Consider the following 14,055-nt stretch of genomic DNA (forward strand, 5'->3'; position numbering starts at 1 on the left):
ATAAAGAAACATGCAGGCCAAACTATGGCATAAGTACTGAGCTTCCAGAGATAATATCCTTTAGGTTTAAATGTGTAATTTCGATTTCGGTTTTGATTATTCCATAATACATTATTGGGGATTATATTGGTTTGTCAATCATCATATGATTGGCAGTCCACACGTCGTATATCCTAGAATGATATATATATTTTCTTTTAGATGACTGACCCTTCTATGCGGTGTCTCAGGAGAAGAAATGTGCATTGGCCTGTAGATGGAGTTGTTAGTCGATGTCTCCTATCCCACGCTGTTCCTTTTACTCAGTTTAAAAAAATCCCATTATAGAGGGAGTAAATGCCAGACTGGAGGGGTTAGCTAGGTCAACATCTGTCTAGAGAGGGAGCAATGTGGGGATGGGGTGAGGGGGGAAATATCCATCCCAGAGAACACCACCGTAGGCCTGGCTTGATCTCTTCAGAAAGGCTCCTTAGTGTGGGGGGTGGTGTGACACACCACTGAACCAGCACAGGCCACTGTGTCAGATGTCTCTCTTGGCTAGGTGGTCTTTGTAGTAGATGGAGTCGTACTGTACTAAATGTATGTCTGCATGTTCATTGTGGCTCACAAAGACCACATAAGACACTTCACGACCCCAAAAGAAAAATTGTGTTTATTATCATTATTTTTTAAATAATACTGTGATGAGATCATTATCTCACCTATCCTTCTCACATATTCTCTATGACAAGTTGTCAACCTCAATTTCCTGTCTGTCAGCCAGAGTGTGCGCCCCAATGGTGTCGAGGTATGTCTGCATCTTGTTTAGATCTGCGTCACTAGAGATGCTCTGTCAAAGCGAGTATGTATTAATATACCTTGGCTGTCCTATTACATATTTTAAATGCTACCCCATAACTCTGTGTTTAGGTCCATTTTTTTCCTGACTTTTATAATCAGGCCCCATCTTTTAAAGGCAATTATTCAGTTTCAAATAAATTATTAATCAGGCAAGTACATTTGCTTCTTCCTGACTTGGTCAGCTTCATTAACCTGGAATTTTTTGGCTTGGTGAGTTTTACCATTGAGGCTTGTAACCAGTGCATACTTGTTGTAAAACCATTTTACCGATGAAATGAAACCAAGGTGCTAATAACAAAAAGTGTTACAATTACATAATGCATCCCTATATATATGTGAGTACGACATGTGTATGTGGCTTTTACCATCTACATTCAGACAGTAATACACCTCATTGTCTGCAAAAAATTGTATACTGTTCGTTGTTTGTTCTAAATGATCGTTCTTTCGGTAATATGCATTTCAAATTCAAAAAACCACATTCTTCCCTCACATCCCATTGGTATTACTGGTATTTATAATCAAAAGGGCATTTTGGTGTTAATTGAACAGCCCTGGAGAATTACACTGTTTTCACTCAACCTTGCAATCGTTGTTTCTCGTAGCGCTCTTTTGGCACACCTCACAAAGTCGCCCTGGTTCCCATTAAAAGGCCATTGAGAGCGGTGGTTCTTCTGGGAGCCATGCAAGTAAATATATCCATTTCCACAGAAACTATTTTGTTTTGGAGGACCAGTGTTTTCTTGGGCTCCTCTGCATTAACTCAACTCAGGTTGGGTTCCTCTCTGATATGTCCTGCACCCCAGCCCCCCTTCGACCTCCCTTATTTATACTTCATGACGGAGAACACAAACAAACCCGAATTGGACTCCATATTTTCCATACTAGTGCAAAGAAGAACAAACAAGATACAGGCAAGCTAAGACCAACAAGGATATGTGCAATAAAGTCAAATTGTAAAGGAAGGATATGACAGATGTTTATATTTTGTCCTGGAGTTGTAACACAACCTGATTGGCGTGTTTTAACAGCTGTTTGACCTTGTCTCTCCTTCTCTCTCCCCCCCTGTCCCTGTTTTCTCTCTCTAAGTTTTTAAGTCATGATGCAAGAATCTGGGACAGAGACAACAAGTAATGGACCGTTGAATGAAAATGGAGGCGCAAGCATGCAGAACGATCCCAAGGAAGGACAACACAAGAGTGCCACACCATCAGATGATGTGACTGCAGCTGATGTTGTGCATCTCCAACAGCACCAGGTAAAGCAGTCCCCCTTTTACACCTGTCTTCACTTCATTAAGACATGTCATCAGCAGGCCCACACCACCTCTTTAAGTGCCAATTAATATTTCATTCACCTTCAAAGTACATCTAGTACATAAACACATTACTGTTATTATTTATGTATATTGAGGCACTTTTTGAATATTTAAATGAGGGGAAGTGCTCTCTCTGTGTGATTGTGTTTGGTCGCAAATGTGTTTACCGTAGCATGCGGCGTCTGAATTTCTTAAATATTTATAGTGATGTTCGGACATATTTTAAGTGTGTAGGTGCAAGAAGATTCTGTTGACAGATGGGAAAAAAGATTACATTCAATGAAATGACAGTATTTTCCTTGGCTCATTGTAAACAAACCTTACACTCAAGGGAAATGCCAAACGTTGACGTGTTAACCAATGAGCTGTGGAGTGGCGCATCACAGTGCATGTCACCAAAGCCCAAAACATTTTCTCCCTTTTCAAGTCAGAGGAAAAAAGACAGCCTCTTTCTGTTGGTGTCAGTGTTATGTGTGGCATACGACAGTGTGTTTAAGGAAACAACATTGAAAAGATCAGTGTGTCGTCTGCTATCTTAGTCTCGCCGACAGGGCAACCGGGGCTGTTGTCAGGAGCTGTTTGGTGATGATGCACAGGCCCCGTGCAGCTGACTGTTGTCACAGCATATCCGTCAATGTTTGCTCTCCAGAGCGCAATAATTCTTTAGGTGAATAACCGAGCAATGGTTCAGCATCGCATAATAATAATTCACCACGACCTGCAGGCAAACTGATGGCACTCATTGGTGAAACTCATCAGTTAACAGCAATTAGGATGATACCAAATTGATAACATAGCTCAAAGGTGATAATGAATGATGCATGGTAAATTTAGAAAAACAATTTCACAATTGTTTCAGCATAAATAGGATTGTATTGCGAGAAAAATGTTGGCCATTTTGTCTCAAACCACCTTGTCTAAATGTGTTAAGCCTTTAGGCCACTTGAGAACTGCTCTGTCTCCTCATTCTGTCAACTTTACATCTTGGCTCTTTTTTTTTTTCCATAGCAATGGGAGCATGCCGCCAGTGCCAAATTCATAGCCATACTGAATTCATTACTGCGCTAGTAATAGAAAACCATGGATAAAATTTCAATAACTGTAGGCCACAGTTGTGTAAACAGTTGCACTGAAACATAATTCTTGTTGACTTTTTTCTTCATGCTTTACCAAAGGCATTTACTATGCTTCAGTGTTTCAAGACAACAGGGTTGCAAGTAACATCATTATATATAATGTGTCAAAGCAATAATCGTCAAATTATACAACAAAGTCAATACATTGTTCGTATCTTTATTAGGTATAATTGCAGAAAGATTGGTTTTGAGGTGCGATTTTTCTTTATTTATTTAGTTTTAATTTTTAAATGATTCATGACTCTGAAGAGGAGGGGGAGCTCTCCAAGGTTGTTCCTGTTTACCAGGAAAATGTTTAGAAAACATGCCCACACCCCCACACATATATGTTCTCTAGTGTTTTTAATTCTGCGAATATTATACCACTTGATAAAATAGTGTCTTACATTTATGTTACCCCTTTATTGTCTCACTACTTCCTTCCATTTTTTAATCCATAATTTATAATATTAGACAGATTCTTTTTCCCTTCACATCCTTCAACTTGCTTAGTAAAAGCAGCTTTATTTAAAAAAAGGAGGAAAAAAAATCAGTCTGAAGTCTTTTCAATTTCAAACACAATCTCAGTCTTAACTGGGTAGGCACAACAAACCTGACAGTGACATATCATTTATTCTTATTAGGAAATATAACAATGAAAGACAGTCCTCATTAATAAAGACGGGGGGTGAAATAATTGTAATCTGTTTGATCATCTTGATTTTGACAGGGGAATTCATCTTGTCGACTAGTCAAATCTGGGGGAAGTGGACCATAAGCTTAACTCAAGCATATCTATTAACATTATTATATTCAAATACAGCTTGATAAGAATGAAAGACGGGAGAAGAAAATCACATAGATTTCTTTCAGTGAAGTAGTGAAACATCAGACCTGGTACACACTGTGTTTTTTTCCCCACGTACACAAATTGACAATGCCATTTCCTCAACCCACTGTCTGAAATGGAAAATATGCATTATTTTTGTAGCACGATTGGTAGATAAGTTGTCCAGTGATCAAAGGGTGAGAGGTTAGAATCCTGTTTGCCCAAATTCACTGTTTGTACAACATGACCCTAAAAACACTGAAAATTATGCTTTATACAGAGAACTGTTAGTAGTTTCTTAACTCTTGGAATACACTGAAATTAAAGGGATACTCATCTACCTGCAATGTGTCATATTCACATTCAAATTAGGCGCCTTTGCTGTAGTTTTTAATTGAATTGCTGCAGTCTTCACTTTTGACTAAATCGTAGACATACGTTGAGTGATTATCCATCTGAGTTTTGAATGCCTATTATTATTATCTGTAAATCATCCCTCTGAAATCATTAGTCCTCAGTCTTTCAATGAATCCTTTGGGATTTTCAGTTTTTTCCCCCTGTTTTGTTCATATTTTCACAATATCACAATATCACATGAAACCCAGCACAGCTTTGGATCCCTCTTATTGGAAAATCAGTGAAACAGGATAACATCAGTGTTATGACACTGCATATTGCCTTAAATTACTTTATTGGTAAAATGATAGTGCTCGTCCAATTTGAATAATTTCATGGAATCCCTCACAGAACAGATTAATTATGTTATCACACAACTGGCAACATCTGTCTTTATACCACAGCACATGACAGTTTTATTACAGGCTAAATTTCTATGCTGGTTCTGGCAATTTATGTGTGATCTGATTATTAATCACAGATGCATAGCTATGGTGAAAAAGATACCGTAATTATTTTAAAAACAAGGATATTATTTCAGTCAGACTTTCAAATTGTAACACCCTGAGGGGTATAGAAATTTGAAAACCATCCAAGATTTTAGGAAAAGTTGCACAGAAACTTTAAGATGATTTGTGACAGATGTCATCTTAAATGATCCCACTAAGTTTCTCTTTGTTTAGTCATGGAACCACAGAAAGGTACCAGTGATTTTATAAATCACAAAAAAAACATAGAACTTCAAGTATACTACACAAGCCTTTTAGCTTGGCCGTTCTAAATTGCGACAGCGCGATTGCTACAAAACCCTATTTTATCTAGTTAAGCCACTTGGTCAGCAGGTTTACATGTAGTTGAACAACAATGCCATTTTTAGAGAGGTCATTCTTTTTTGCACTGCCACTTGAAAGACTTAAGAAAGCCCAGTTGCTCCTGAGAAAACAGAGGCGCAGGACCTATTCATTTTTAATGAGCACACTGCTTTGAAAACTTCCTAGAATTAATATGTATCAGTGAAGTCTTTCCTATGCATAAAACTTCAGGGTAATTAATATTCATAGGCTGTGCTTGTTAACACCCCAATGCCAGTGCAATGTAGATCCAATTAACATAGAATGGACCCAAAGGAATTGCCTAGATACTGTAAACCATTGAAATTGATAGCAGGGCTGTCTTCTTTTAAAACAGTTATTTGTTTCATTAGCCTCTAATCCGTGTCCGATTAAGGCACTGTTTAGTGCTTTGCAAAGAGTCTAAAGTTTTGTGTGAGAATGTGTGCTCAAGATCTGGTTTTGGAGGAGGAAAGGTGTTGTATTGATGGATGTAAAGTGGGTGTCATCTCCAATGCCAGACTAATTCTTGTCTTGTATTTGGTTTTTCCTACAGTAACTTATTCATAATTTGTTGACACAGTGGGCGTTTTTATTTTGGCTTTTTTGTATCATACTTCAAGTGTAATTTTTTAAACTGTTTGCATACAGCTTGCAGGATTTTCGCCTCTATTTAGGGCCCTACTTTCTTGCTGCATCACGATTCAGGGTGATTACAATCAAAGCTAATGGATTCAGTTAGCAGTTATTTATCCAATACTACTACAATTCTTTTTAGAATGGGTTTCTATTTGAGAGGTCTTTTCTGCCTAAAATGTTGTATTACTTTTAATGAGTGATGAAACATGGATTGTAACGTCTGCAGAACAACTGTATGACAACAACAATATAATTTTGATGGGTGGGAATTTAAAGTCAGTCTGAAAAACACTGTGGAAATGATACTTTTCTAGTAAGTATTCATCAAAAAAATGTGATTTAATGATGAATGTAGCAGATGATGATTGTCAAAAAAGCCGTTAGTGAAGTAGATTGGCATGTGCACTTAAGTAGTGTAAGTCTTTACCAAAGGTGATAGTTTGACATTCAACTGTCATAGTTGGCGAAGTGAAGAATAGAATCTTCCCTAGAAGTCTAAAAGTGATATGCTCCTTGTTGGAGTTGAACGATGGTGAAGGCTGGCGTTCACTGGTGAATAGTTGCCTTCCAAGGAAAATGATACGCCATGATGAAATGGCTCGTTGTAAATAATAGTGATGTTAGCACTGCATCATGTGAATGACAGGTGCCATAAATACTTACTTTGCCTGACTAGAGACATTGCTTCTCCTAAATCCTACTGTAATGTATTTTTTTTTTTGCACAAAAAACATGAATGTTTTCATGAGACAAGAGGATCATCATTTTTTTGGCCTAATTTGGCAGCAGAAAAATGAACAATGAGCTCCAAGTCTTTATAGTGATGTCTGTTATTTACTTGTTTATGACTTTCGACACGATGTAATGGGAATGGCTAGGTGACAATACTACTAGCTGCTAAATGACACAGAAAATTAGACCTTTATGTCTTTCCTTGTCCCTCCCGTCCCTTTCCTTTCCCCTGGAAGGAGCAGAGCATGGTCTGCATTTAACTGAAGAAACATGAGCTTTGAACACAAGTAACTGTTTTTTACATTAGGTACTCCCTGGAGGTTTGAAGAAAATATCAAGGCACTGTGTGAAATGTGAATGTGAAATCTTGCAGAAAGAAATATTTATGACCATTTTCTGCTTGATTAGAGTGGGTGACAGGCTTTGGAATCTGTTGAATGGACAGTTGTTCGGTTTCTGATCTAGTATTAAAGGACCAATACCAGATGTTAAAATTTAATTTATTGATTGAGCCAACATTTGCTTGTGGATATATTAAATATTGACTAAATTGTTGGTGGGAATGGTGAATTATTTCCGGACAAATTGCCAAATAACACTTGTCCAAACTTGACTTTGATGCTGTGATCTTTTGATAGTATCCTCACTTCAAAATAAAACGGGCACAGAGGACTGATTGAATTAGTGATTTGTGGCAAATTTATCTCAATCCACGAGTAATTTGGTGCTCACTGTCTGAGCACTCATGCTCGATGAAAACAATAAATGGTGTCCTTATCCTGAGAGGAATCAAGATAGGAGCGCCAGGCTGTGGATTAAATGGGATTGATTTGGTGAGGAAGTTGACACAGGAAATTGATGCCCACCTCACAATGCATCTGGATAGAAAGAGAAAATGTTTTCTTTTCTTTTTAATCAGCACAAAGTGTTCGCTCAAAAGTGTCACAGACGTGTCTTCGCCTGGCAATGAGCGAGACCTGGTCATGTCAGTGTTAAATTGAAAAAGTGGCTGTTGGGATTTGGAGGTCATGAGACATGAGACTAGTGGTTTTAGAAACCTGATCAATTATCAGCTTCATGAGCTCTTGAGGCCTCTTTCCAATCTATCCCACTACACAATAAGAAAACCACAAGGAAACCCAGAGGCACTATCAAGAATGGATTTAGTAGGTTTGGAAATTGTTGCGGTGTTAAGATTTGCCATTGCCTTTGTAACCAAAGGATAGCTCAATTTACCAGTTCCTTGAACATTTGACAGAGGCAGCTGCTGGTCTTTCCTTCTATTTGTATCTCCTGATACCTTGTCTGAACACCAGATTTAAATCTTACACTGAAGCCAAATGTCCTGGCATTTACATGGAACATATTCCGCTTAGAAAGAAAAGTTCATACGGGCATGTGCACCCTTTTTGCTGACTTCCGACCAATCCATTCTATTTGTGTGTGCTCGGGCACAGATTATTTTAAACATGACCCCAAAATAATCGCAAAGTCCAGTTTGATTATTCCCTGTTAAAAAAATATACACTTAAGGCATTAATACATTTTTGCTCAGGATCAATTATAGTTAGTGATGATTTCCTCTGCATATTTGGGGGCATATATGTATAAAAAGCAGCTATATAATGGACAGAAGTGAATCTGGCCTTTATGTCTGTAGGCATTCTTTAGTCATACTTTATTTGAATCTGCATTTTGTATTCGTTTATTAATTGATTGAGTAACTAATGCTGGAATTGAAAGTATGTAGACTGAGTTCTAATAGAATCCCTCATTTACCTTCAGGGGAGTTTGTTTTTGGAGCACATTAGCTTTGCTGCGTCGTGGTCTGTCAGACATTTTCTCAAAGGAATTCTTGTTTAATTTGAATAATTACATAAAACGTGCTCTTTTGGTTTGCAGACATTAGAGCCCCCTGATGAATAAAGAAGTAAATTAGTACATGAAAAAAAACAGGTAATTATTCTGAAATGTAAATGAATGACCCACTGATGCCCCGTTTTAATTGATTTTGTTGAGGAAAATCATCATATTGTCTCTTCTGTTGGATGGATTTTTTTCCCTTTTTTTAATGGAACAGACTTGCCTCTAACAGGAGTCATTTTTATGGAATTCTACTAAACTTGAAGAAGCAGGGGACTAATAAAAAGATTTAATTTTTTTTAGTACACCACAGATCAATTCTTTATTTGGATCATGTTCAAAAGTTTTGCCTTGACAGCAACACTGAAATCTAATGATGGCCTTCAACTTGTGCCCTGCGATTAGTTAACGACAAGTTCAGGATTTACCTCGTCTCCTGTTAATTGTAAACTGGGGTAGGCTCCAGCACCCCTACATAAATGAATTGAAAACACTAGCATTAATTCAATGTATGCTTAGGTTTGTCATGTAGTTTTAGTCTACTAACAACTAGTCATACTCACATGCTGGTATAGGGATGGATACGAAATATAACAGAGCTCATTTTACACCACCAAATTCATGCAATATATAGAGTTTTTAAAAAAAAAATAAATATGCATTGCAAATTAGAAGTAAGAGCACACTATCCGTTTCTAAAATGAGGGCACATGCACTAGCGTTGGTCAGAGAATGTATTTGTGAAGTTACAGAACAGCCTGCTTCAAGTGCATTTTCCCCATGATGCCATGTGCCTCTTAGCATGTAAATTCTTTAGTGATTCACCTCAAAGTGAACCCACTGAGAGTGATTCTGGTACCTGCTTAAAAACAGAGGTGTGTTTTTTATGACCAGGTGAGGCATGTCCTATGCAAGGCCCTCGAGCACCATATCCCACTGCCCTCCCCTTTAATCACTGTATCAACTCCTCTCGTAAACTCCATGAGCTGTGTATTTTTGAAGGTGTGTGTGTGTGTGTACACATGCATTTGTGTGGCTCTGCTATAATGTGCCCCTCCTTGGTTCACAATTTTTAAACATAATCAGCAAAAATAAAGCAGTTGTAAGCTACTTCATCTTAAATAGGAGATTATTGGTAATAAATACTTCTTTTTATACATACTTATTACAGGGGCAGTTTTCTTCTTAGGCTTAATGAGAGTAATTTGACGTGCTTGAGAGATTATAGTCCTAGAATTAATGCAGCAATCCCCATTCCAAGATAGAGCGGGATCTAAGATTCTTCACAGGTCGTGTGCTGCTAGATGCGCCCCTCTCGCACAGCAGCTAATGGAGTTGAACAGCAGTGTAAAATCCAACCTCCTACCAGCCAAGCATCTCTATAGCCCACATGCCCTTGGTTACTGCAGTGTTTTTCTTTTCTTTTTTCTTTTTCCCCCCTTTTTTTTTAAATCAGGAAAACTCCTGCCCATCTGCACTCTACTTTAGGCTTTGTCTTTATCATTTCTGCTAAGGACATACAGTAAATACCTTGAGGTACTCTGAAGTACTATGTTTGCTCCAAATGACACAAAGCACCTAAAAGTCAACCAGTGCAGCTTAGTACACCGTGATTACTGCTAAAATGTGTCATATTATTTTCTGCAAAATAAATACATAAATAAACAGTTGTTATGATCTTGCTTTGGGATTTTAAGTACTGTCAAAGTACTTAAACTTTAAATTAGAAAATGTTAAAAATGTAAGCTGGGATAGCTAGATTAAAATATCTTCAATATTTATAGATTGCAAATTTCTGCTTGGAAAAATGTCTAAACTGCGACTAAAAATGAGTTCGAAACAATAAGTTTGGATGACCACCATAAGTTTTATTGACTGATTGTGACATTACACTTGCATGGCGATTGACATGTCTAGACTCCGTAGGAGATTGCTTCTCTGTGTCTGAAGCAATCCGATTTCCCTCCTCCTTTTCGCTTTTATTCGTTTCGGTAAAGGATCACATTTCCCATCTTGGAATGGGTTCAACAGAGACACTGCTATTCCCAGGGAGATGTCTCTGACGGCTGCAACTCAATCCATAGCCAATTGGATGTGGCTTTGATTCATTCAGTTCTCTTCGTCTGCCCAAAACACTCAGTGAGAATTCCTTCTGCCATCTTATAATATGTCGGGACTCACATACGGAGAATGCAAATGGTTCTTTGTAATGCCTGTTTCCTAAAATGTTGTTTATCATCTTTTAAGTGGAGGGCACATGCGTTACCAGTGGTCGCCTAAAGCTGTTGGAGGAAAAAAATACTTCTAAAATGTTACGATTCAGTTATTTTTCTTAAGGTTTTTGCCACTATATTGTTGATCCAGAAGTCATAATAGACAATGAATTGAATAATTCCTTATGTGATGTTTAGGATCATGCTTGTCATTTTTTGTTGTGGCTTTGTGGTCAAAAGTTAGTCATGTCCAAATTTGATTGATGCCTTTACTCTTGATATACACTGTCTTTTAGACTGCCCTTTCTGATCCGATACATTTTTCTCTAGCTTCACATTGACTACATTCATTTCTATTCACTCCCAGTAATTTGGGGGATCTCTGGATTTTACCTGTCATATCCCAGATGTTTCAAATGTATTATAAAGTTGAGTCTCTTACAGACCAAGCAACGTTAGTATCCCATTTTAAACAATACCATTCATGTCATGCATGATAAAAATCCACTCACAGTACTCAGGGTCTCACGCTGGGTTTTTGGAAGTGCCCATTTTCCCAAGCACAACACTCCCATCTATGAAGTGATGCAAGACTTCTAACAAAAATGCAATCCTAAGGAGTGCATGTTTTCTGTCAATCCTGCACAGTTGGCATCTATTCACTTTCTCTCACACTTAAACTTCTTCATTGGTATTATTACAAGAGTCTGATTGTACAGATCTGCTGTGCGTAGTATATCCTTTGGCATCATTGGCTTGGAACAAAAGATGGAGTAAAATTGCACCTGAGCTCTGCCCTCTTAATTTTTTCCAAATATCTTTTTTCTACCGGTGCAAATTTTTATCCGTCTTAATATGTGCTTTTTGACTGAGTGCTTACCAGTTCCCAGTGTGTCTGCATTTCCCCCGGGGCCAACTAGCATAGGCACCAGCACCCATGTGACCATGGTGAGGATAAGCAATACAAAAACATGAATTTTAGCAGTTTGAAACATTAAAAACTTGAAAAATAGTGCATTGATGTGCTACTTTTACTTTGGACTCATTTCAAGGCAGTGTATGATGCTCTTTTACAAGTGCATTGGCGCATAACACAGGATATAAAAAAGGCTTTTTTTATTTTCAGGGCATCTGCCTCCTGTCACTATGCACCAAAACTGTACATCTGTCTGATTTGTCTATGTGACCTCCCTCGTTTACGATAGAGTCATTCACAGCAAAACCTGAAGCTAAAATTTGAATACAGTACTTGGCTCAAGGTGGATAGACATAAGAGACACGCGACCGAGCACTGATAGACTTTCCAGTGGAGTGGATTAAATCAGCATCAAGAGCCTATAAGCTCTACTGGAGCTGATGACGCCAATAAGAAAATGCGGTATCTTAATGGTACATATTTTCATGAGGCAGCCCAGTTGCCTAATATGTCTATTCTTATGAGTCATTTACTTCTTTAATTACCTTTAGCAGCAGATGCACAATGGTGTATTAATGTGAATGATTTTTACTGCCACTTTATCATACTGAGCCTCTGAAGTTGAGAGGCGTAATTGAGGCGGAAGAGCGACTCATGAGAGAAACAATATACTTGATAGTTGCTCATGTACTCTGGGGCTGTGTTTATGGGTTTACGCCACACTGACGCTGTAATAAACACTGTACCTATTTAATAACGGCATGCAAAGGAAGAAAATGCCTTTAGTGAGATCTGCTCAGTGATCGAATCATCTATGTTGGGCATAATCAGAACATCATCCATGTGTTCACTTCCATGTGTCTCTTCAAGTGGCTCGTCACATTTTAGCGCGCTTCTTTTAATTGGCAACAAAAAGTTCTTGATGAAGCATGGAAAGGCTTATTTACTGTTCTCGTATTTGCTGCCTGTTCAACTTCAACAATCCATGTCGTTTGCATACGCTGCCTTTTTGGTGCATCTGTGTGTTTTGTCTGCATTATGTGTTCTTTCTTGGTGTGATTTTCACATGCAGACTACTCTGAATAGAGGCCTTCTTTAGCCATCTGTTGTTAAGCTGCTGGCTAAGCAAGGCTAGGGAATCCAAACAAATGCAAAATACACAGCAAACGGAAGCTGTCAGGCCCGCATAACTGTGCTGACCTCAGTGGGTAAGCGAGGGGTGCAAGGGCAAGGGTGACCTCGCAAGTACCAAGCTCCACCCGGTTGAATTGCCTGTTTACCCCCTTCACTTCTCCAATTTACCTCCATGCCCCTTACATACTCCAACAGTTCTGCTTCAAAGTCCCTCAAAATCTTTCCCAACCAAACCTTTCTTTTCTTACCTGTTTTTTATGAGATGAAAAGGAACATTTCATGATAATATTGAGTTAAAAATCATATGAATTTAAATTCTATGATTTAAATGTTCCTGAATTTGACTATTAGGAATATACTAGAAAATTTAATATAGGGTGGACCTCTTGACTTTAAGTGTCACTGAGGAGCATTGATTCTTGTCTTTGAAAGGAAATAACAGAAGTGAGCAATGTCAGGTGAGTGCAGAATCATGATCAGCTGGAAAGTCAAACGCATAACCTTGACATTTAGGCCCGTGCTGCCGAAACCCCACAGAGGCCACAGACGGAAACCAGAGGGCCTGCTATCTTGTAAGACGGACTACATTAAGGCTAACCTATTACTCGTGTTGTTGCTGGCTGTCTCTGAGCTGCCATCCCTTGCCTAATAATGTCTTGTGATACGTGTCTGTTAAGTAAATATACTGAAAGCGCACACAGCGCCACCCATTCCCGCACAACTATGAAAACATGTGCACCTCTTATTCCATCTCATTTCTCTGTGGCCATAGGGATCTAGTTACACCTGCTTGCACATCGTCTAGCAATTAGGAGCAATCTGTTTCAAATCATTTTACGTTCAAGGTCTCCACCACCTGTAGCGACAGCAGACAGACAGTTGTAGAACTCAAGAAATCTCTTCAATACAAAAGGTAATACTCTATTAGACACATTTGAGGTGACCTCGTGCATCCATCATCATTATTATTATTATTATTATTGCATCATCATTTATGATGTCTTTTGATCCAATTTGCAAGAAAATTTGTGTTGCAAATGCCTGGAATGTCATTTTTGTTGGCTTCTGCAAATACTCATTACATTTACGTGATTAATATATAAATGTGCATGCTTCACTTTAATTGACCATTGGTGAGATTTCAGTGAGAAAAAATCACTGCCAGCCCACTTTGTTCAAAAACATTGGACATCTGTTGCCATCAGTGGCAACCAATGACTACAAATACCT

At 38.3% G+C, this 14,055-nt stretch overlaps 1 protein-coding gene across 7 annotated transcripts in view; it reads left to right on the forward strand.

Moving 5' to 3' along the window:
- LOC144202714 (forkhead box protein P1-B-like) overlaps positions 1-14,055 on the forward strand; it is an 85,685-nt gene that overhangs the window by 27,842 nt on the left and 43,788 nt on the right. For 5 of the 7 annotated variants that reach the window (XM_077725618.1, XM_077725615.1, XM_077725613.1 and 2 more), the window contains one exon: positions 1,930-2,098. The exons of 1 other annotated variant lie outside the window; for it this stretch is intronic. In XM_077725618.1, coding sequence (XP_077581744.1) covers positions 1,940-2,098 — 159 coding nt within the window. In that variant the 5' untranslated portion in view covers positions 1,930-1,939. Of the gene's footprint in view, positions 1-1,929; positions 2,099-13,720; positions 13,739-14,055 lie in introns of those variants that run through there. One more of the 7 variants, XM_077725621.1, reaches the window with a different exon arrangement.

Source organism: Stigmatopora nigra, chromosome 10 (assembly GCF_051989575.1).
Source record: "Stigmatopora nigra isolate UIUO_SnigA chromosome 10, RoL_Snig_1.1, whole genome shotgun sequence".
Lineage (NCBI taxonomy): Eukaryota > Metazoa > Chordata > Actinopteri > Syngnathiformes > Syngnathidae > Stigmatopora > Stigmatopora nigra.